Genomic DNA, 22,118 nt, shown 5'->3' on the forward strand with positions numbered 1-22,118 from the left:
TGGTAGTGGCTCAGTCTTTCTCTGGTGACACTGGGCAGCATGGCTCTCTCTCTGGTGGCGCTGGGCAGCGTGGCTCTCTCTCTGTTGGCGCTGGGAGCCGCTGTCTCTTCTCCCTGACAGGAGAAAAGGGGAGCGAGCAGGGGAAACCTCTGATAGCCCGTAGCTCCTGACACTGCGCGCCAAGTTCTCTGCTGGACTGAGCAGGGAAAAGAGCCCGCAGTCACACTACATTAATGGGGGGGTTGACAGCACCTTGATGGTGTCCCCCATTGGCAGGTGGAACCTGGGTGCGGGCTGCCCGCCCCCGATATCAACACAACTGTGCTGACTTTAAGATCTGATCCCTGATTCCAAGGGGGGGGCGCTTGACCCCCCTTGCCCCTACCTGCGGACGCCCATGATTCCGTCGGACCTATTCTGCCGGAAAGTCCGGTCTTGTGTATACGGCATAAAAGAAAATCATACGTTTTTGGTTGACACCAAAACAGGAATGGAGGGGAGATCTTCCAATGGGAACACTAGCTCTGGTGATACTCCACGATTCCCTCACTTTAAACAGATTATCTTTCACTGTCTGTTTTCTTTATAGGGTAGGAAGTGACGAGGATTCTTAAAAAAAAAAACCCAAAAAAAAACACGGGGTTTTTTCTTTCTTTTTTTTTTTTTCTTTTTACGAATTCCCTTAACTTCCTGCCCTATAACCAAAACAGGCAGTGGAAGATAATCTGTTTAAAGCATCCTTACTTTATCCAAAATTGAAAAAAAAGTTTTGCTTTTAGTTACACTTTAAGCACTATTATAGCTATTACATTAGCACCTTTTTAAACAGAAGGGAAAAACTTTTAGAACTTCATTGTCTAGAACTGATTTAAAATAAAAAGACGAAGACCGGCTTGTGAAAATTCATAACATTGATTTTGGCTTGTGTTTCCTTTTTTAGTATTTTGTCTGGAATGTGCTGTGTTAATTGGTTCATTTCCTACGAAACCGGTGTGAATCCCCTATAGTTGAGTCACAGACACGTTCTCGTGTTTACAAGGAGTTAATATACAGGATGATGAGCCTGCGGTACAGCCTCTGCACAATGACGGGCTGCCACGCCTAAGGCACAATGCCAGCCAATCAGAGAGCAGAGCTGAGCATTATAAGGCACTCAGTCCCATCTACTGCAGGACAGAGACAGCTGACAGCAAACATAGAGGAAACATCTGCAGACAGCTGCAAGGTGAAAGCTGGGGCTCTGAGTGGTAAGTGCTCTCTTTGGACATAAAATGTATGAGGATTTATTCCAGTCTGGGATGATGTGAACAATTTCAGCATGATGATTGGAAATGGAAGAGTTTATTTTACAGCAGTGATTAAATCAATTACCAGCATTCAAGAATATAAGATGTAGATAAGCTTCAGATCGTGCAGAAAGCTGACCATACACATTACAATCTGACCGAGCAATCCTTAGATCTATTACTATTATTATTCAGGATTTACATAACACCAACAGTCTGCACAGTGCTTTACAATCTAACAACATCTATGTATGACAAGGGCCGGCCTGATTGGATAAAAGGTGAATATGTTGTTTAGGCGGACCCTTATATTACATAATTGTTGAGTATTCTTAATTACAAAAAGTAGAGGTTGTAGAAAGGTTGTAAAATCAGATTGTAAAGGTTACCATACACATTCCAATCTGACTATACAATCAACTTTAAATTTACCAAAAGGATGTACTATAAGGACCTACCTAATCTAACCAATCAATTTGTATCCAATCAGGCAGACAGTTGCACTAGATCTAAAGAAGATTATACAATTAGGTTGTAACATATGTGGTGAGCTTTAGGTGTATGAGCAGCTTTACACAGACTAGTGTTTCTAACCTTATCAATGTACCCAGGGGTGGACTGACAACTCATGGGGCCCCTGGGCAATAGAAGATTATTGGGCCCCCAGGCAATCAGAGATTATGGGGCTACACAGTATACAATCACACAGTATACACAGACATGTTTCTATTGGCTGAGAAGGTGCTGGAGAGGTGGGGCAGCTATAATCTCGGGATTTTTAGACCAAAAGGATGTCGGTAAGGGACATTTCAGAGACAGATGTAAATAAAACACAGATTTTTACATACTGTCCCTGGTTTTATTGAGGTTGGCAACCCTGATGTGGCCCCCTAGTGTCCCGGGGTCCTCGGGCAGTGCCCCAGTGCCCGAATGGTCAGTCCGCCCCTGAATGTACCCCCTTTATAGAATGGAGTGTTACCGATCACCCCATGGTTTGGGGTCATTTAAGCTCAAATTCCCCTTGACGTGGCTGTGCTCATTACTGGTAGCAACTAATTATGTGTTAATGCTTTCAGATATATATTTTTTTTTAACTGATTAAAAATGCTCACAGATATCTGTTTTATGTTGGGTGCATTACCTGATAAATACCTAAAATCCTATAGTAGCTTTACTAATCAAAATCAGTAGCTACAGAATTGCGAATGTCCCCGAAAAGTAACATCTTTGAGATAACAGAATCTAAATATAGGCCAAGTGATATCTTACCGCTACATTTTAATCAGTAAACACTTTTTTTTTTTTAGAATCAATAGCTGACAACGGGGCTTTGCATGGTCAGCTAGATATAATGTTTCTCTAAGCTTCATGTACATTGCTGCTGGTAAACAGACATTTTTTTTCAGCTGCCCCTGAGCTCTCCTCTATGTCATCTTATCAGTACATGTATACAGGGCCGTTTATAGTTATTCCTAGGCAGTTGACTTTACAAAAAAAAATGCATTCAAGATGGATGTTCAGAGGCATTTGAAATGCCAATAACAGCTTGTAAACTTGTGTAAACGTGGTAACTCGCATTTAGCCGCGTTTCATTTACAGGCATTTTACATTTTTGACTATTTGAAAAAAAAAACCTTCTCAACGCAAACGTAGCTAAACGCGCCATGTAAACTCGTCAAAACTGATTTTTTTAAATGTTGTTTACTATCTGTCAAGTTAAATCATTCAGGGGTGGTTGTAAAACATCCCATGTACATTAAGCCTTAGAGGTCCAGTACCCTAAACAAAGTACAGGCTGGACATTTAATGTTGTTTTTTTTTTTTTTTTTTTGCTTTTTGTCACCCATAAGATTCTTCGTCTTCTTCTTATTATTATTGTAAAGATACCGTATTTATCAGCATATAACACACACTTTTCCCCCCCCTTAAAATCAGGGGGAAATCGTGTGTTATACACCAATCCCTGCTGTCTCTGAGGGAAGAGGAGCGAGCGCTGCTGAATTACATAGAGCCGCGATCTCTTGTTTACCCAACGCTCCGTCACTCACAGCCATGACTCCTGGCCCTGCATTGGGCCACTGTTCTGTCTATCATAGTAGCAGGGCTAGGAGGCGTGGCTGTGACTGATGGAGCATCGGGTACAGAGGAGATCGCGGCTCTGTGTAATTAAGCGGCACTTGCTCCTCCTCTTCCCTCAGAGATAGCAGGGATAATCCAACACTGGTGAGGCTAAAATGATGGGAAAGGCGAGGCTGCAGATGGGCACTGAACACGCTGGATTGTTGGTCACATTATAGGCTGCAGATGGGCACTGAACAGGCTGCATTGTTGGGCAATTTATAGGCTGGAGATGGGTACTGAGCAGGGTGCTTTGTTGGTCAATTTATAGGCTGCAGATGGGCACTGAATAGGCTGCATTGTTGGTCAATTTATAGGCTACAGATGGGCACTGAACAGGCTGCATTGTTGGGCAATTTATAGGCTGCAGATGGGCACTGAACAGGATGCATTGTTGGTCAATTTATAGGCTGCAGATGGGCACTGGATAGGCTGCATTGTTGGGCAATTTAATGGCTGCAGATGGGCACTTAGCAGGGTGCATTGTTGGTAAATGTATAGGCTGCAGATGGGCACTGGATAGGCTGGATTGTTGGGCAATTTAATGGCTGCAGATGGGGACTGCAGATGGGGACTGAGCAGGGTGCATTGATGGGCAATTTAGAGGCTACAGATGGGCACTGAGCAGGGTGCATTGATGAGCTGTGACCCTAATTTTGCTTCAAAGTTCTTTATTTAAAATGTACGTTTTTTTTCCATAAACTTCCCTCCTAGAATTGGGGTGTGTGTTATATGCCTGTGCCGGTAAATACGGTAATTCCAATGAACAAACATTTATTATAATATTGTTAACCAAGGAGCCATTCTAAAAAAATATACTTAGAATCTTGTTCCAACTAGAATTAAAGTGACACTAAACAATTTCTCCAAATTCTCCAAAAATCATTCACACATAAATCCGTTACTTAATGGCCCTGTAATCAATGTTTCATGAAATTGGTTTATACTATGTTTTTCTACACCCCTGTAATGTCCTCCACAAGCTTCTGAACCTCTAGTTTTCCATCTCACTTCCATGTGTTTGAAATAAGCAGTGCGTGTTAGTTGCAGTCATGTGAATTGCTCTGTGCACACTACCAATCCCATAGTCCAAGAAAAGATGGCTATGTGCCAATATACAGTGGGACCATAGAGAAGCAATATAACCCCCCTCTAATAGGAAGCCATATCATAACAAAAAAAAAGGGAAGTTGGAGTTTTACAATGGGCTGAGCGCAAAAGAAGTACTTCTTTAAAATTAAGAATACATACCCGTACTTCTATAAAATATATTTTTCATGAAAAAGAATTTATTGTCACTTTAATTTGAAAAAAGTATTAATGCAAAACTTTTATACAGCCTAATAAACTTTCTGATCAACATTTAGCGCATTACAGATTGTTTTACTAAAGGCCTAGCGGACCCTTTACCCTGCGCTCTCTTAAAAGTTAAAAATGAAGGGAATATTTAAGGCAAATCTCTTTCATTTGGTACAGTTATGGCAGTGATTCTCAACCAGGGTTCTGTGGAACCCTAGGGTTCCTCCAGAGGTTGCTAGGGGTTCCTTCAATATTGGCCCATTTCTGCCTCTCGGATAAGTTCCCATCGACACCATTGATCTTTTTAGCTATCTGTAAGGAGGTAATTCTTCCCAATGACCACAAGTGTAAGGAGCATTCTTCCCACTGACCATCACACTAATGCATCATGAGTTGTAGATTTCTAATTTTTAGCAGGGGTTCCCCCTAGACTGGAGAAGGGTTCCTCTGTGTTGAAAAGGTTGAGAAAGGCTGAGTTATGGTGTTGGATAGCACAGTCTGAGATGCTATAGAATTTGTCTTATCTTTTTAAATCCATTGCTTTGGATAATTGGAGTCTTCCTGGTAGAAAGCAGCATACAAGGTATATAGAGGTTGTATAGATATTGAGTTTTTTCAGACTGCTCTGTAGGCGATATATAGCGTATATATTTTTATATGCTGACCATACGGAAATGTGGGAAAATCTCCAACAGCAACACAGAGAGAAATAAACACTTTTTTTTTTAAATAAGCAGGGACACAACGAGAAATAGAAATCTATCAGGTTTTCATTTTCCCTATTTTAAATAAAGGTGCATATTTTTTTCTGTATTGCTTTTGGAGATTTCCCCTCAATTCCTGTCTGGTGAAGTCACTGTCAGCAGGACAGGAAGTGAGGAGTGATCTCTAACGAAGCCCCAGATTTCAGTAAGAATGCAAGAGGGATACTACCCTTCCCCAATCTCTATAATTACAATAAAAAAAATGATTGGCATACACTTTAAATCTAGAACAGAAATATGGCAGCTGTCGCCACTTGGCTTGGTTGTCAGTGATCGTACGAAAGTAAAAAAGTAAAAGTGGTTTCTACATTCAGTCTACTGTACTTGACAACAATGCAATCTTGCTTCATTTAGGACACATATACATATATTAATTGGCTGTTTGAACTGCATTCTTTTTTTTTTTTGGACCGATGAAAATATAGTGAGTCATTCTCCTAATATTTTAATGAGCTCCTCTACAAACACAAATACATTTTATGGATCTCATATAACGTGTCATAACAGACACTATATATTTCTCATTCCAGCAACGAGGAGATCACATTGGAGAAGATGAAGCTTATCCTGACCTTAGCCTTTGCTTGTGCGCTTATTAGTGGACTGGAATCGGTAAGTTTCTTTGGGCATCATGTAGCTCTGTTTTCAGCTGCAATGTATTCTGTTACTGATTAAACTTTTTTTTTGTGTTCCAGACGTTCTCTAAAATAAGCACCATAGAAGGTAGGTAGTATATAGATTGTCTATTGAAATGAAGTATATCTAACATAAAGGTTACTTTCAACTTCTATTTCTGCACATTGTTTTGGGCCACATAGAGGAAGGACCCATACTAAGAGCACATAGAGCACACATGTCAAACACAAGCCTTTGGGTCAAATCTTGCCTGCCAGGCCTTTTATTATGTCGCCCTTGCACCCAGTTTTGCAGGTGGAAAATGCCAGAACTTCATTCAGCCTCCTCTGTCTTTCACCCTCCACTCCTGCTCCCCATTGTCACTTGTAAACACAGAAGGCTTCTTTGTTTAGAAGGGACAGCTTTGCTCTCAGAGGCTTCTGTAACTAACAGATCCCTACACACACTCATGGCAGGGCATAGTGAGTACAGATCTCCAGAGAGAAAGAACGATCTCCCTGCAAGGTGAGGCAGAGCGGCCTACACAGGAAGGTACTAGAGCCAGGCCAGATGGATGAGAGAGATACAAGGAAGCTTATTTGGGGGGTTGGGGGGCTGTGCATAGTGCGCCCTAAACCCTGCACTCTCTACATAACACACTTCTGAACCCTGCATTCTGTACTTAGCGCAACCCTACACCCTGCACTTTGTACATAGCGCACCCCTAAACCTTGCACTTTGTACACAGCGCACCCTTAAATCCTGCATGTTGTAAAAATTGCACCCCTGAATGCTGCAATCTGTTCATAACACACTCCTGAAGTCTGCACTCTGTACGTAGTGCACTCCTGTACTCTGCACTCTGTACGTAGTGCACTCCTGAAGTCTGCACTCTGTACGTAGTGCACTCCTGAAGTCTGCACTCTGTACGTGGTGCACTCCTGAAGTCTGCACTCTGTACGTGGTGCACTCCTGAAGTCTGCACTCTGTACGTAGTGCACTCCTGAAGTCTGCACTCTGTACGTAGTGCACTCCTGAAGTCTGCACTCTGTACGTAGTGCACTCCTGAAGTCTGCACTCTGTAAGTAGTGCACTCCTGAAGTCTGCACTCTGTAAGTAGTGCACTCCTGAAGTCTGCACTCTGTACGTAGTGCACTCCTGAAGTCTGCACTCTGTACGTAGTGCACTCCTGAAATCTGCACTCTGTACGTAGTGCACTCCTGAAGTCTGCACTCTGCACGTAGTGCACTCCTGAAGTCTGCACTCTGTAAGTAGTGCACTCCTGAAGTCTGCACTCTGTAAGTAGTGCACTCCTGAAGTCTGCACTCTGTAAGTAGTGCACTCCTGAAGTCTGCACTCTGTAAGTAGTGCACTCCTGAAGTCTGCACTCTCTACATAGTGCACTCCTGAAGTCTGCACTCTGTACGTAGTGCACTCCTGAACTCTACACTCTGTACTTAGTGCACTCCTAAAGTCTGCACTCTGTACGTAGTGCACGCCTGAACTCTGCACTCTGTATGTAATGCACTCCCGAACCCTGCACTCTGTATGTAATGCACTCCCGAACCCTGCACTCTGTACATTTTGCACCTCAGTTACAAAGGGCCCTTTGAGGGCAACGATACTGCCGATGCTGATAAAATTGAGTTTAATTCCCCTGACATAGACCCATAACAAGAGCATATAGAGGAAAGACCCATACTAAGAACACATAGAAGAGGGACCCATACTAAGAGCACATAGAGGAAGGACCCATACTAAGCCATTCTTCTGGCTGGCTTGACTTGGCTTATGCCATTTGTAGCGGCTGATCACATAGAGATTTTCCAGCTAACTGATAAATCTATGTTCATGATCACAGGAGCGTTTGATACTTGGAGGTGCTCATTGCCAACTAATTAAAGAACAATTCCAGGGTATGGATATTTTATACATAATTACATTGGTCCAGCTTGGACTAATGTAACTACTATATGCATATCCCATACCTGTCTGATGCCTCTGGAAGCTAGAAATAAATGTAGTAGACACCACTACTGCAGTGATCTCCACTCTCTTCCATGTCCTATGCCAAGCAGCTGTCCTACTACATTCTGAACACAGGAGGTCAGCTGCTCAGCGCAAGCACCATTAGGAGAATGCTTTAGATTTTCTGAATGGATGCCAAGCATTTATTCACCTCATCTGATCAGAGAATGTTTTGCATTCATTCAGAAAATGCAAAGCATTCTCTGAATGGCGCTTGTACAGAGTGGCTTACCTCCTCTGTTCAAAATGCAGCAGGGCAGCCACAAATAGAGAGGGGGAGTCTCCTTAATGGTGGCACAGACAGCAATAAAAACAATATTCCCTCTCCTCTCTGTTCAAAATCTTTGAATATCCTATAATAATATCCAGGATTTAATAAAATTATAGATAATATGTTTTTTTAACAATGTAACTGCTGCAATGGAATTTTTTGTTTTTTTTATTAACATCATGTAAGGTGGCTTAATCAGATTGACGGCGACATATTAATGTTCCTCATGAAAACATATGCATGGTATTGCATTATATTCTATTTGTTTATGTCCTTTTTTTTCCCTCTCTCTCCAGATTGTGTCTGCTTAAATGGAGGTACCTGTTTGTATCGCAGAATCCACCGTAGACCCTACAGATGTGCCTGCCCTACAGGATATGATGGACAGCACTGTGAAAGAGGTATATAGCTAATACCTTAATTGTTGATGCTTTTCCATTAAATACATTTGTGTGTGATTCTGAGTTCACAGTGACACTTTTCTTACAGACGTGCAAGCTACATGCTACAAAGACAGGGGCCAGGACTACAGAGGCACTGCATCCCGAACCACTCACAACTATGCCTGCCTGCGCTGGGACTCTCCACTCTTGAAAAACCATTATTTCAATGCCGACATGAAGGATGCCTTAAAGCTTGGTCTAGGGAAGCACAACTATTGCAGGTAATGTTCTACATATCTCAATGGTTAAAGCCCAATTCAAGTCCTGGAAATAGATCTGCAGGCAGACAGACATTTAGATACTAACAATATACGGTAATTCTACTGTTACATCAGTTTTGCAAGGTCTAGTCCAACAGGTACAAGAATAACATCTAGTGCCCTCAGTGATCAGCACTAAGAACTGGCTTGCCCCCCTCTTCTGCAGTACAAGTCTATATGAGCTTGTTATTGGTGGTGTGGCTGCTACTCAGCTCTGCCAGCATAGAGCACTAGAGTAAAAAGTTTGGAAGCAATAAGCAACAAGGTATTTTCAGACAGTTCCAAGCAAAAAATAATGCAAAATGGCGAGGGGGATCAGGACTTTAAAGAGATCACTGTGTGATAAAAATTGGGCTTTCTCTATTCAGTAAGTTCCTGCAATACAAATGCTCCAGGCAAATTCCGTATAGATAAATCACAATCTGGGTTGTGTATGACTCGTTGCTCTTCTTTCCTGTTGACAGGAACAAGGAAGCCTACCAGTAAGACTAAATGATTTTGTGCTGACGAGTCTAACTAAACCAAAGCAGTGTTGTTGTACAGGTTCTTTCAGTGGTGTTTAAGTGGATGAAATGCCAAAAGACACCTCCGCCACAATGGCAACCTGCTGTATAGAAAGTCCAGATCAAAGTTTCCTATATAAGCCTGAAAGACTGAAACATGACCATAAAAGAAGCACATATCACTACGAAACATTTTTGCATGTATTGATTGGAATAGTTAGCATTCTGAAATTAATGTTTATGGTTATTCATAGTTACAGTTGTGCACATAAGTTTACATACCCTGGCGGTTTTTCAGAGAATATGAATGATAACACAAAAACATTTCATTCACCCATGGTTAGTGTTTAGCTGAAGCCATTTATTATCAATCAACTATGTTTACTCTTTTTTAAATCATAATGGCAGCAGAAACTACCCAAATGCCCCTGATCAAAAGTCTACATACCCTGGAATGTTTGGCCTTGGTACACAGAAGGTGGTACACATAGGTTAAATGGCAATTAAAGGTTCATTTCTCACATGTGTGGCTTTTTAAATCACAATTAGTGTCTGTGTATAAAGAGTGAATGAGTTTGTTAGCTCTCACGTGGATGCACTAAGCAGGCTAGACACCGAGCCATGAGGAGGTAGAAAAGAACAGTCAAAAGATCTGCGTAACAAGGTAATGAAACTTTACAAAGATGGAAAATTATATACAAAGATATCCAAAGATATCCAAAGCCTTGAATATGCCAGTCAGTACTGTTTAATCACTTATTAAGAAATGGAAAATTAGGAGCTACCAAGCCAAGGTCAGGTAGACCAAGAAAGATTGCAGCCACAACTGGCATAAGAATTGCTTTGGATACAAAGAAAAACCCACAGGTAACCACAGGAGAAATACAGGCTGCTCTCCAAAAGGACGGTGTGGTTGTTTTTAAAGGAGCACAATTTAATGATACTGGAACAAAAAAGAGCTTCATGGTTGAGCTGCCAGAAGGAAGCCTTTACTGTGCCAATGCCACAAAAAAGCCAATGACACTTTTTTTGTGGCACTTGTACAGTAAAGGCTTCTTTCTGGCAACTGGACAATGCAGTTCTTCTTTGTTCAAGTGTCATCACATTGTGCTCCTTTAAAACCAACCACTTCATCTTTTTCCAGAGCAGCCTGTATTTCTCCTGAGCTAACAAACTCATTGACTATTTATACACAGACACCTATTGTGATTTAAAAAGCCACAAATGTTGGAAATTAACCTTTAATTGCCATTTTAACCTGTGTGTGCCCCCTTCTGTGTCTGTACCAAGGCCAAACATTCCAGGGTATGTAAACTTTTGTTAGTATCCAGTTATATTATGTACATTTAGGAAATAATATAAGCCTTTCTTAAAGCAATCTACTGAGCTAGCCAGAACCACCTCTGGAGGGAGTCTATTCCACATTATCACAGCTCTTACTGTGAAGAAACCTTTCTGTGTTTGGAGATTAAATCTCCTTTCCTCCAGACATAAAAAGTTCCCTTTATCCTCTGTGATGACCTTAAAGGGAATAACTCAACAAAGAGTTCACTATATGAACCAATGTATTTATACATAAGTTTATTTATACATATTCCTTATTTTAAATTCCTCAGGTTTGGGTATGTACATCAGTCTGTGCTATATGTAGAAATACTGTACATTGCTGTGAAATGAAAGTGTACTAGATGCTTTCTGATGATGCAGCCTTTCCATCTTTTTTTTTCTCTTGCAGAAACCCAGAGATTGGAATGAGACCATGGTGCTACTTCAGGGGTTCCAAAGGGATTTCCACTATGTTTTGTCAGATCCCAAAATGTGAATTGGAAGAGACAACAGTATCAACAACATTGGAAAAAATAGGTTGGTGTTAAATATTTCCAGATATGCTGGAACATTCTGCATCATCAGTTTAGCTTCTTTAACCACTTCCGGACCGCCGCATATACGATATACGTCCTAAGATTGAAGCTAGCTGCCATAACCCTGGTATCCTCTTTTTTGGCCAGCGGTCCGGTTTCCAATAATAGTGGTCTCTGCGGCGGATTTTTTTAATTGCATTTTAGTGTAAATATGAGATGTTAGTTCTTTTTGACCCCAGGTCTCATATTTAAGAGGACCTGTCATGCTTTTTTTCTATTACAAGGGATGTTTACATGCCTTGTAATAGGAATAAAAGTGACACCATTTTTTTTAAAAAGAACAGTGTAAAAATAAAAAATAAAAGGTAAAATAAATAAGAATTTTTTTTTTTTAAATGTGCCCCGTCCCGCCGAGCTTGCGTGCAGAAGCGAACACATACGCGGGTAGCACCTGTGATCGGTAGAGCGAGAAGAATAATTCTAGCCATAGACCTCCTCTGTAACTCAAAACATGCAACCTGTAGAATTTTTTAAATGTCGCCTATGGAGATTTTTAAGGGGGAAAGTTTGTCACCATTCCACGAGTGGGCGCAATTTTGAAGCATGACATGTTGGGTATCAATCGATATGCCGTTAGTGGCGGCTCCCGTGCACATGCGCGGGAGTGACGTCATCACTGCTCCGGCGCTGTGAGTGGCTGGAGCAGCGATACCCGGAAGAGGATGGATGCTCCGGACTACAGGGGACAGCGGTGACATCGCTGGCTCCTGTGTCAGGTAAGTGACACATAATGGGCTATTATGCGATGCATAGTAGCCCATTATGCTTTACCTTTGCAGGGAGACAAAGAGGAAGTAAACCCATCAGGGTTTATTTCCTCTTTATGTGGTTAAAAAAGCCCAAGCTGAGACTCTAATCCAAATGCAGATGTCAGATTATGTTCTTTTTAACTTATGGTTTTTATCTATGACTTTCTCAATGAACCACAGTGACCTTAGTCTATTTTTACAATGCAGAACCTTCTTGTGGCCGCCGCCAGCACAAGCTGTATAAAATCGTTGGTGGGATGAGCAGTCCAATTCAATCCCAGCCATGGATAGCCATGCTCTACCAAGTCAGCCGCAGAAACAGACAGCAACACTTCTTTCAGTGTGGAGGAAGTCTTATTCATCCCTGCTGGGTGGTCACTGCAGCACATTGTTTTCCAGACAGGTAAGTGATTATTCATTATGCTTTTCTGGCTTTTATCTAGCAACAGATCATTTTTAATTGGCTTTATCATTTAATTCCATTCATTCGTGAATGTGCTCCTTTCATGACATTAAGGGGTTGATTTACTAAAGGCAGATACACTGTGCACTTTGCAAAGTTTAGGTGAACTCTGCAAGACAAGTTGTTCCAGAGCTTAGTAAATGAGCAGAAACTTTGATTTCCATCATCTAATCATGTGCAAGCGAAAATGCTGTTTTGTTTCTTGCACGTGATTGGTTATTCTTTGCAGAGTGAAGTTTTACTTAATTTACTAAGTCCTGAAGCAATTCCATTTTCAGAGTCTATACGCCTTTATTAAATGAACCCCTAAATAACACGAGTGCGAAGTGCCCTTAGTAGTAGTAAATTGTAAATATATATTATTTAATGTAACAACAGTACACCTAAATCTGATTGAATTCTAAGAATTACTACATATTAGCTCCAGGGCTTTTTTTCAGTGGGAAAGTGGGGGAACAGTTCCGGCACCTCTACCACTGAATGTATGTAATGCAAGGAGTGCTGGGTTGTGCTACAGTGTCTATTGATGTTTGCTGCTGATGGATTTGGAGGGGGATGTATTTCTGCAGAAAGGTTTATTGCTGCTGGGGAGTTCTATTGTTGCTGGAGGGGGATCAATTGTTGCTGGGGTGGGTCTTATGTTGCTGGGGGGTCAGTTGTCGCTGGGGGGGGTCTACTGTTGAGGGAGCGGTCTATAATAGCTGGCTGCTAGAGGGTCTATTGTTGCTGGGTGGTATTTTGTTGTAGGTGGTCCATTGTTGCGGGGGGGGGGGGAATCTATTTTTGCTGGGGGGGGGGGGCTATTTTACTGCTTTTCTTGTTATCAATAACAAATTCCATACAAATTACTTAGTACCACAAATGTTACTTGGTTCTGTATTCTCTAAAAGGGGCAGTGCTGGGAGGTGGGTAGGGGGTGGAGCCAGTGACTGGTGCTCAGAGGTAGGTAGGGGCAGTTCCTACACCTATTCTCTGAGAAAAAAAGCCCTGACTAGCTCTATGTATGTGAGTGACAAAACCCATGATCTGCAGTATTACTTCGAAAAAATGTTATCCATATTACAGGCATACCCCACTTTTAAGTACACAATGGGGTTTATTTACTAAGGCTGGAAAGTGCAAAATCTGGCACTATTGCATAGAAACCAATGAGCTTCCAGGTTTTATTACCAAAGATTAATTGAACAAGCTGGAGTAAGAAGCTCATTGGTTTCTAAAGCCCCATACACACTATCAGATTATCTGCTGACTTTTTCCTTCAGATTTACCAAAACCATATAATATGAGGACAAACCTTAGGAGTTTCAATGTGTATGCAATCAGGCAGGCCCTTCTACTACATGGTTTTGGTAAATCTGAAGGAAAAACTCAGCAGATAATCTGATAGTGTGTATGGGGCTTATGTAGCAGTGAGCCTGATTTTGCACTTTCCAGCTTTAGTAAATAAACCCCATTGTGTACTTAAAAGTGGGGAATGCTTGTACTAAAATGAGCCAGTTCCTTGTGCACGCAGGGCAAAGCAACGGGTTTATTCCAATGGCAGCCCCACCAGCTCCTTATACTTAAACTTCCTTAACTTTTCTCCTTGTACATTTGGTGGTTGGGAGTGGTTAGAAATAACTGATGCCTCCAGTTATGGTAGATTATGTGACTTATTAGCTGTCATTCCCATATGGCAATTTTGCTATCTGGCAAATTAACATTCAGGCACTTAGCGCTGTCACATGGGGGGTGGGGAGTGAGTCCCCTGTCTTGTGTAAGCTTCAAGATTTGGAGCATGCAGAGGCCTTCTTTACTTTGCTTGTGTTGGCTGAATGGATTAGTGAAAATATGGTAAATATAGGCAGCTGGGGGCCACTGATAAAGTATATCTGTTAAGCAAGTTCACTTTACATGCACAACTTGATTAAATTTGTTTTAATTTAGTGAGACTCCTGAACCCAAGGACTATTCCATCATTTTGGGAAAGGATAACTTTGATGAAACCAATGAGTTTAAAGAACAGAAGTTTTTGGTGGAGAAAATCATCCGTCACAAAGATTACAGCGATGAGACCAATGCTCTGGACAATGATATTGGTAAGAGGCAAACGTTGCTTAACAAACACTATTGAAGTAACAGCTAATCATTTATTTATCCTTGCACTGGAAAAATAAGTTTAATAAGATCCAGTGTACTATTAACACAACAGATACAATACACGTTTTAAGTAATACCCAACATATGACTGATACTGTGGGATTCCGGTTTTATTGTTCAGGATTCTAACCTTCAGAATCTGTTTTTTTTTAGCACTGGTGAAGATACGCTCAGAATCTGGAGAATGCGCTGCCATGACAGATTATGTTCAGACTATCTGTTTGCCACCGCCGGACCTTAATTTAAAAGGTGGAACAAAGTGTGAGATTGCTGGATTTGGAAAGGAGACTTATGGTACATTTTATCTGCTGATTGACTAAATTATTATTGCATTCTTAGTAAACTCTTACCCCTCTAACTTGGTGTTGTTTTCGTTTCCTGCAGATAGCATTAAGTACTCTCAGGTCCTGAAGTCTTCCACGGTTCAGATAATCCCTCAGAATGTATGCCAGTCAGTGGAGTATTATGGGAAACTGATCAATAACAATATGTTTTGTGCTGGAGACCCGGCATGGAAGGTGGATGCTTGTAAGGTAAGATTATAATTAGAACATAGAAAATTGAGTAGAATGGCAGAGTTTAGCCATTTTTGTTGTGCCACATGCAATAGTAAAAGAACTAGGAAAAGGGGGTTCCCCTAATGGTGGACTTTAGAGGCACGTACACCAATAAGTATAGTAAAGTACAAAATGTATTCATTGAATAAAATCATATCATGAAAAAATTAGACAACATGATGCACATAATACAAAAGGTTGGTGAATTAATCATCCATACGTAATATAGTTAGCCATAGCATTCATTTCCCTATGCGTTTCAGAGCGCTGGGAGTCTCCTTCTTCAGGGGAAGATATACAGTATCAGTAGTGGCTTTTTCCTCACCACTAGGCAAAACAAGCAGTTGACCTGTTCATTGCGAGCACAGCCAAACTGCATGGGAAAACCTTTTTTTTGGGCTTTAAGTTACCTGCCCAAAAGCTTACCACACTCTTTGCAATCTGACTTTACAAACTCCTTTAGACCTACCAACAACTTTATAGTAAAAAAGGCCTGCCTGATTAGGTACAAATAGAATAGAATAAATAGTTTAGTTAGCTCTTCATATTACTTCATTTTGGTAAAGTGTAGTCAAATTGTATTGTGTAAATTAGCTTAAAGTGGTTGTAAGCCAGGGGTGCTCAACCTTTTGAAGATCAGGGGCCACTCAAGTGATTTGGTAATCAGCTGTGGGCCACAACGAAATAAAATGGTTGCGAATTTTGGATTCTTTCCTCCTGTAGCTGCTGAATGCCGACGGGAGGGAGAGAAGGGCTCTGAAGGGCTCCAAAGACCACATGTGTCCTGCAGGCCACAGGTTGGGCACCCTTGTTGTAAAGGCTCAAGGTTTTTACCTTCATGCATTCTGTGCATGAAGGTAAAAAACTTTCCATGTGCAGCAGCCCCCCCCCCCCCCCCCACTACTTACTTGAGCCCCATCTCAAGCCAGAGATGTGCACAAGAGCAGCTGCTCTCCTGGGTCTTTTTCTCCTCATTGACTAAGACAGCAGTGGCAGCTATTAAGTCCCGCTACTGTCAATCACAGCCAGTGAGTCAATGAGCTGCTTGCTATGGGGGCATTAAGCAAGAGGGAAGGGCCAGTAGCGCCGGTGGGGGGCCTAAGAAGAGGAGTATTGGGGCTGTTCTGTGCAAAACCACTGCACAGAGCAGGTATGTATGACATGTTTATTTTTATTTTTTTTTAATCTGCCTTTAATATTACTTTAAATGCCTAATTTATTACATGTCTAGTCTTGCACAATGGGCTATGACCTCTTTTCAAAGTAATACATCTAATCATTTATACTTATCTCTTTTTAGGGAGATTCCGGTGGTCCTCTTATCTGTAACCACAATGACCAAATGGTACTCTATGGAGTAATAAGCTGGGGTGATGAGTGTGCCAAGAAAAACAAGCCTGGAGTGTATACCCGAATGACAAACTACCTGAGCTGGATAGAAGAAAACATGGCCGAATCGCCCAGGATGCAAGACGGTTTTATTCCAAAGTAATTAAAAAATACTGAGAATCTGGAAAACAGAGCTGTGAAGAAGCCAATTAGCTTGTGAATGTAAAAGAAATCTAAAGATTTATCTAAAAAACTAAATCTAAAGAATTTTACAGAGCTTGCACAGTGGATGGTCAGCTTTGGAACCATGGCTATTATGGTCACTCTGGTTCATGCTTGGATACCAGAAACATGTGAAGACATAGAGACAATCAAGTATCTTCACAGAATGATGCATCTGTGCTTGGTATCCCTAAGTATAAAGACTGTTACATTTCAAGGACTGTTTCTAGGCCTTGACTCTGGCCTTGATGGTAGTTAATCTGTTTTGCAGACTTGAGGTTGATTTACTAAGTGCTTATAAACACCTACGTTAAAAGCAACCTGCAGTGAATAGCTTTTAACATTGTGGCAAGGGGGGCGGTACAGTGGGGATGTATTTTTACTGACCCCCCCCACCAAGTGTAAAATAGGCCTAAAAAGTTGAGATTCTTCAAATTGTATGAATATTCACTTCAATTATCCAATTACATGGAGCACATTCCTGTTCACTTATTTCTTCTCCATATGATTGCGTATTCATTGTGAACAGGAATATGCTTTTCACATGGATGGATAATTGACGTGAATATTCAAACAATTTATCGTGTGAAGATTCTCAATTCCTTTAGTAAATTATCCTCATTGCATCTAGATATGTCATATATTTGGAACTGATATATTCCAGGCCCTAAGAAGTGAGGGGCTTTTTAGCATCGTGGTTGCACTGATATCGTATTGAACTTTTTACTCTTCGCTACTGATGATCACTTCAGCAGAATCACAGATTGGCGATCTGATTTATGGAGAATCCTCCAATTCTAGAATCTAGCCAATCATGATCCATGGCTTGTATGATTCTCCTTATATTGAACACTTCTTCAGGTTAATTATTTAGTCCACAAAATTCCAATTTGCCCAATTTGCAAACTGATTCTTCTTATCACCGTGTATTACCAAAAGGTGCTGTATAAGTGAACATTTTAAATTTCTGGGTAAATATTTGAAACAAATGAAGACAAAACAGGTATACTGTCCACTGCAAAATATATGTGACTGAGAAATACGTACAACAAAAAACGACAAAACTTTTATAGCCAATACTCACAGTCACAGTAAAGGCAAATATATTGTTTTAATGGCCTTTTCTCCTTGACCTAATCAGATCCTTGGTGCAAACATAGCTTCTTCTTTTTTTTTTTTTTTATTGGACCATAACTTCTTTTTTTCCACAATATAAGTGTCTAAAACATTTCAAAGACCTATTCCAAATCCTCATAAAAAAAAATAATACCTCATTTTCAACACTGAAATGTTTTGAAATTTTCTCTCTGGCATTACTTTCAGTTGCCATTCTCTTTAATGGTGTCTGGGACTGATTTGTGTTTACATTATTACAATATTAGTCCTCATTTAGGCTGGGTTCACATATGAGCACGGAGTGGCTCACAGCAGGAGTCCGGTGCGTCCTGGTTCACCGTTTCAGGTCCGATTTCAGCCTGAATTTTTGGGCTTAATTCGGATCTAAAACAGACCAAAAAACACGCAGGGCTCCTGTGCAAATCGCATCAGAGCCGCTGCGGAGATGTGTGAACCGGCTCCACAGAGAGCCGGTCACAATCTCCTGTTGTGCGAATTGGAAAAGCTGCATCTAATTCGCATTAGTGTGAACCCAGCCTTAGATATTTCCACTAATGAAAATGGCAAAATGTTGTACACAATATATTACTGACTATTTATGTTAATTATATAATTTATGTAATATTTTAATATATATATTTACTTACAGAATAATCCATAAACTGCACATAAATGTTACTTTTAAAACAGCAACAGTTGCAGATTTATCTACTAAGGTGGTGGCAATGCAGAACCCTATAGAAGACAATATTAGAGGCTTTGAGTAGTAGACTATGATATCTATAGACTATTGAAGTAGTCAGAACATTTACTCAATTCTATTGGTCACATTTAAAAAAATGTTTAGAAAAACTTTTCTCGATTTAAAGCGGAACTAAACTGTATCTAAGCACCATAAACTGAAATAGATATTTAATTCATTTTTAATATTCAAAGCAAACTCACCCATCCATCCATGTCTCCATGCTTTATTTTGTTGAGCAATAACTTCTAGCTTTAGTTATCTTGACTAAGGGCAGATGATTCATATAGCATTTACTTTCTGGAATCCATATGCCCTTAGCACAGGCATGCAGACAGGAGGGTGTGCTTAGCTGAGAAAGCCCTATTTCAGATGATGAAAGAAAAAAAATGCCATGAGGGCTCCTATAATGTATGACATAATTTTGGCTGAGGCCAGAAACCAGGAAGCAACTGAAGAATTCTTTAATCAGCTTTGGATGCAGGCATCGACATCTGTAGTAAGGGAAACAGGAAGTGAAGCCTTGTGACTTCACATCCTTTTTCCTACTGCGCATGCGTGAGTTGCACTGCTCTTTGTAAAGGATCCCATAGTCTTCTGGAACCTGTGATGTGTCCCAGAAGACTGCAGGGAAAGGAGAAGGGGGTGAGCTAACTTCCGGGTCAGTTCACCACGGTGATCTGACCCAGAAGTGGGAGCCGGAACCTGTCAAAACCAGGTACCCGCTCCCTTTCAGGTGGAGCTCCGCTTTAAATTAATGCCAACTCTCTAGTGATCTCTTGAGGATAAGCAAAAAAAAAAACAGCAGAAAAGCCCCACAATAGCCAAGAACCCCTAGAGAAGGCCCATGATCTTGCAAGGTTGCTGTTTTAAAACAATGATTTTACAGAAGAACAATGGAAATATCAGTTGCCACTTTTGTAACACACAAGCCATACAAGCTGTTCTATATACATTGTTTTGGAGGAAAGGTGGCATTTCTGTGTGCCTTGTTCAATGTATTTTCAAACTGATGGGCTGGCCCCATGTGTGTTTATATTGTCTTCTATTTATTTATTGATATTGTATGTCATTATTTTGATTTTATCTGTCATTAATAAACTATTTGTGCCTATGTTACCTATACATGCCACTTATTTTGTGCTGAGATTTGTTCATAGAAGCTTGTATGTAATGCAAAGATTCTTAAAATCTGCCTCCTTCATTGATAGATCGTTTTTATTAATGGAAGCTATAGTACAGCTTCCATGAATGGAGGAAGGGGTGGTGAGGGTGTGCATAGTTGGCAATCTTGACAAGTGCCTATGACAGGTCCAGTGGCTGTATAACAATGGCAGGACCAGAAGTTTAAGGATGCTGGAGTATGGGGAAGGGTGGCAGAGAGCTTCAGATTTCAATGAGGATAGATGGCACCAGCACAAGGAACATTTCTCATTAAATATATGTACTGCCCCTTGTGCTGATTTTTTTTTTTTTTTCAATTTTGCCTAAACTTAGGCTTTAACATTGTTCAATAGCAGAAACAAAATCCCTAACAAATTACTGCCTTGTAATAATTAAAAAAGCAAGATTTGGAGACCACAATAACACGTGAATAAGCACTACCTGATTACTCGTTGTAGGGCTCCAGTGTGGACAACAATGACCAAGGGCTGGATTTACACGATTTTGTGTGCATGCATTGCACATGGTAACACAGGTAGGGGTGAATGGGCTCATAGAATTTTCCTTTGTGTCAGTGTTCTCCAAAATGTGGCCCTTTTCTGCCTTTGCCTGTCCCTTTGGGCAGTATTCTTCCCAATGATAAAGGGCACTATTCCTAGCACTGACAACAAAATTAGATCACTATTTCTCCCATTGACACCAAAGATGGGATACTATTCCTCCCACTGACAACAATGATGGGGAACTATTCCTTACATTGACACCAACAATGGGGCCCTATTGTTCCCACTAATATCTACCAATGATGGGGCACTGTTCCTCCTCCTACTGACCAGAAATGCTATACTATTTTTACTCCCACAGGCCACAAAGCTTGAGGCATTGTTTACTCCCACTGATACTGAGCCATTTTGTACTCTGGGGAGGCCCCCCCCCCCCAAACCCTAAAAAAAATTGGAGCTGCCACTGCTGACTTGCTAAAGATGAAAATGATGGAGCTATCAGAATAATCCTTGTTCAATAGTGAGTCTTTAAAGTGTTACTTATCCCAGGACCCTGCTTTCACTATATCCAGTCTACCATAGTCCACAATATATTAAAGTTTTAAGTTCTGTCAACCACTTTAAACCAGGTCATGTTGTGGATCACTTAGTACTACTTCTCACTCTGTTATAATCATGACTTAATAACAGATCTTACTGTTGCAGTCTTTTTATTAAATCTTTTCATTAATTTGCCAGTTTGTGGGCACTTCCATATGACACCTTCATAGATTTGTATTTTAAGGCCGGCCTCACACTTAAGCTGAGCAAGTAAGGCCGCGTACACACGCGGGGACTGTTCGCCCAACTTTGTCCGCTGAACAGTGTTTCGGCAAACAGTCCGCTCGTGTGTGGGCTTTCAGCGGACAGTTTCAGCGAACAGTCCGCTGAACAAGGTTTTTCGGAAATTCCGAAAAACTGTCCGCTGAAACTTTGTTTCAGCGAACAGTCCCCTCGTGTGTAGGCTTGTTCGTCAAACTAAGTTCCGCGCATGCTCAGAAAGGATTTACACGCCGAAAGTTATAATGCAGTGTATAGGACGTCGTATTTTTCGTCCCGTCGTACGTGCCGTTCACGTCATCGCGCACGGTTTCAGCAAACTGTTCGTTCGTCGTGTGTGGCCATGTCCGTCCATGCTAATTTTGAGCGGACTGTTTGCCGAAACTGTTTGACGGACAAAGTTGGGCGAACAGTCCCCACGTGTGTACGCGGCCTAAGAGGAGCTTCTTGGTAGGCTGATTTTGGCGCCCAAGCACAAGGCCCTACTCCTGCTCTAGTCCTGCTAGAACATGATTCCACCTACTGAGGCTGATCCCTCCGCCATCTTGTGCCCTGTTATTTCTCACAGGCTTCCCCACAAAATCCACAACCATAGATCTTTATATCCAGAGGAAGGGATTTCCACACAAGAATAGATTCACTGCACTTTACTGGTGTTGTTCAAGGAATGGCCAGACAGTCACATCACTACGTCATACATTCCAGGGTCTCTTGACATAAACAGTCAATCACATATAGTGGATGATCCGCTGTAGTCACCAGTGAAGGCACGTGCAGCACTTTAACAGCCATCTCCACCAGTCTCT

The 22,118-nt window shown here is 41.1% G+C and overlaps 1 protein-coding gene across 1 annotated transcript in view; it reads left to right on the top strand.

The window, feature by feature from the left end:
* The window catches only part of PLAU (plasminogen activator, urokinase), a 49,968-nt gene extending 30,017 nt beyond the window's left edge, over window positions 1-19,951 (top strand). Inside the window, exons 3-13 of the mRNA XM_077454052.1 lie at window positions 941-1,247; window positions 5,998-6,079; window positions 6,163-6,190; window positions 8,678-8,782; window positions 8,871-9,045; window positions 11,323-11,450; window positions 12,466-12,661; window positions 14,648-14,799; window positions 15,014-15,154; window positions 15,245-15,393; window positions 16,718-19,951. Of these exons, the coding sequence (XP_077310178.1) occupies window positions 6,023-6,079; window positions 6,163-6,190; window positions 8,678-8,782; window positions 8,871-9,045; window positions 11,323-11,450; window positions 12,466-12,661; window positions 14,648-14,799; window positions 15,014-15,154; window positions 15,245-15,393; window positions 16,718-16,909 (1,323 nt within the window). The 5' untranslated portion in view covers window positions 941-1,247; window positions 5,998-6,022 and the 3' untranslated portion in view covers window positions 16,910-19,951. The remainder of the gene's footprint in view (window positions 1-940; window positions 1,248-5,997; window positions 6,080-6,162; window positions 6,191-8,677; window positions 8,783-8,870; window positions 9,046-11,322; window positions 11,451-12,465; window positions 12,662-14,647; window positions 14,800-15,013; window positions 15,155-15,244; window positions 15,394-16,717) is intronic.
* The last annotated feature ends 2,167 nt before the right edge of the window (window positions 19,952-22,118 follow it).

The sequence above is a fragment of the Lithobates pipiens genome, unplaced genomic scaffold (assembly GCF_037356315.1).
Source record: "Lithobates pipiens isolate NorthernLeopardFrog02 unplaced genomic scaffold, aLitPip1_a1.2 Scaffold_25, whole genome shotgun sequence".
NCBI lineage: Eukaryota > Metazoa > Chordata > Amphibia > Anura > Ranidae > Lithobates > Lithobates pipiens.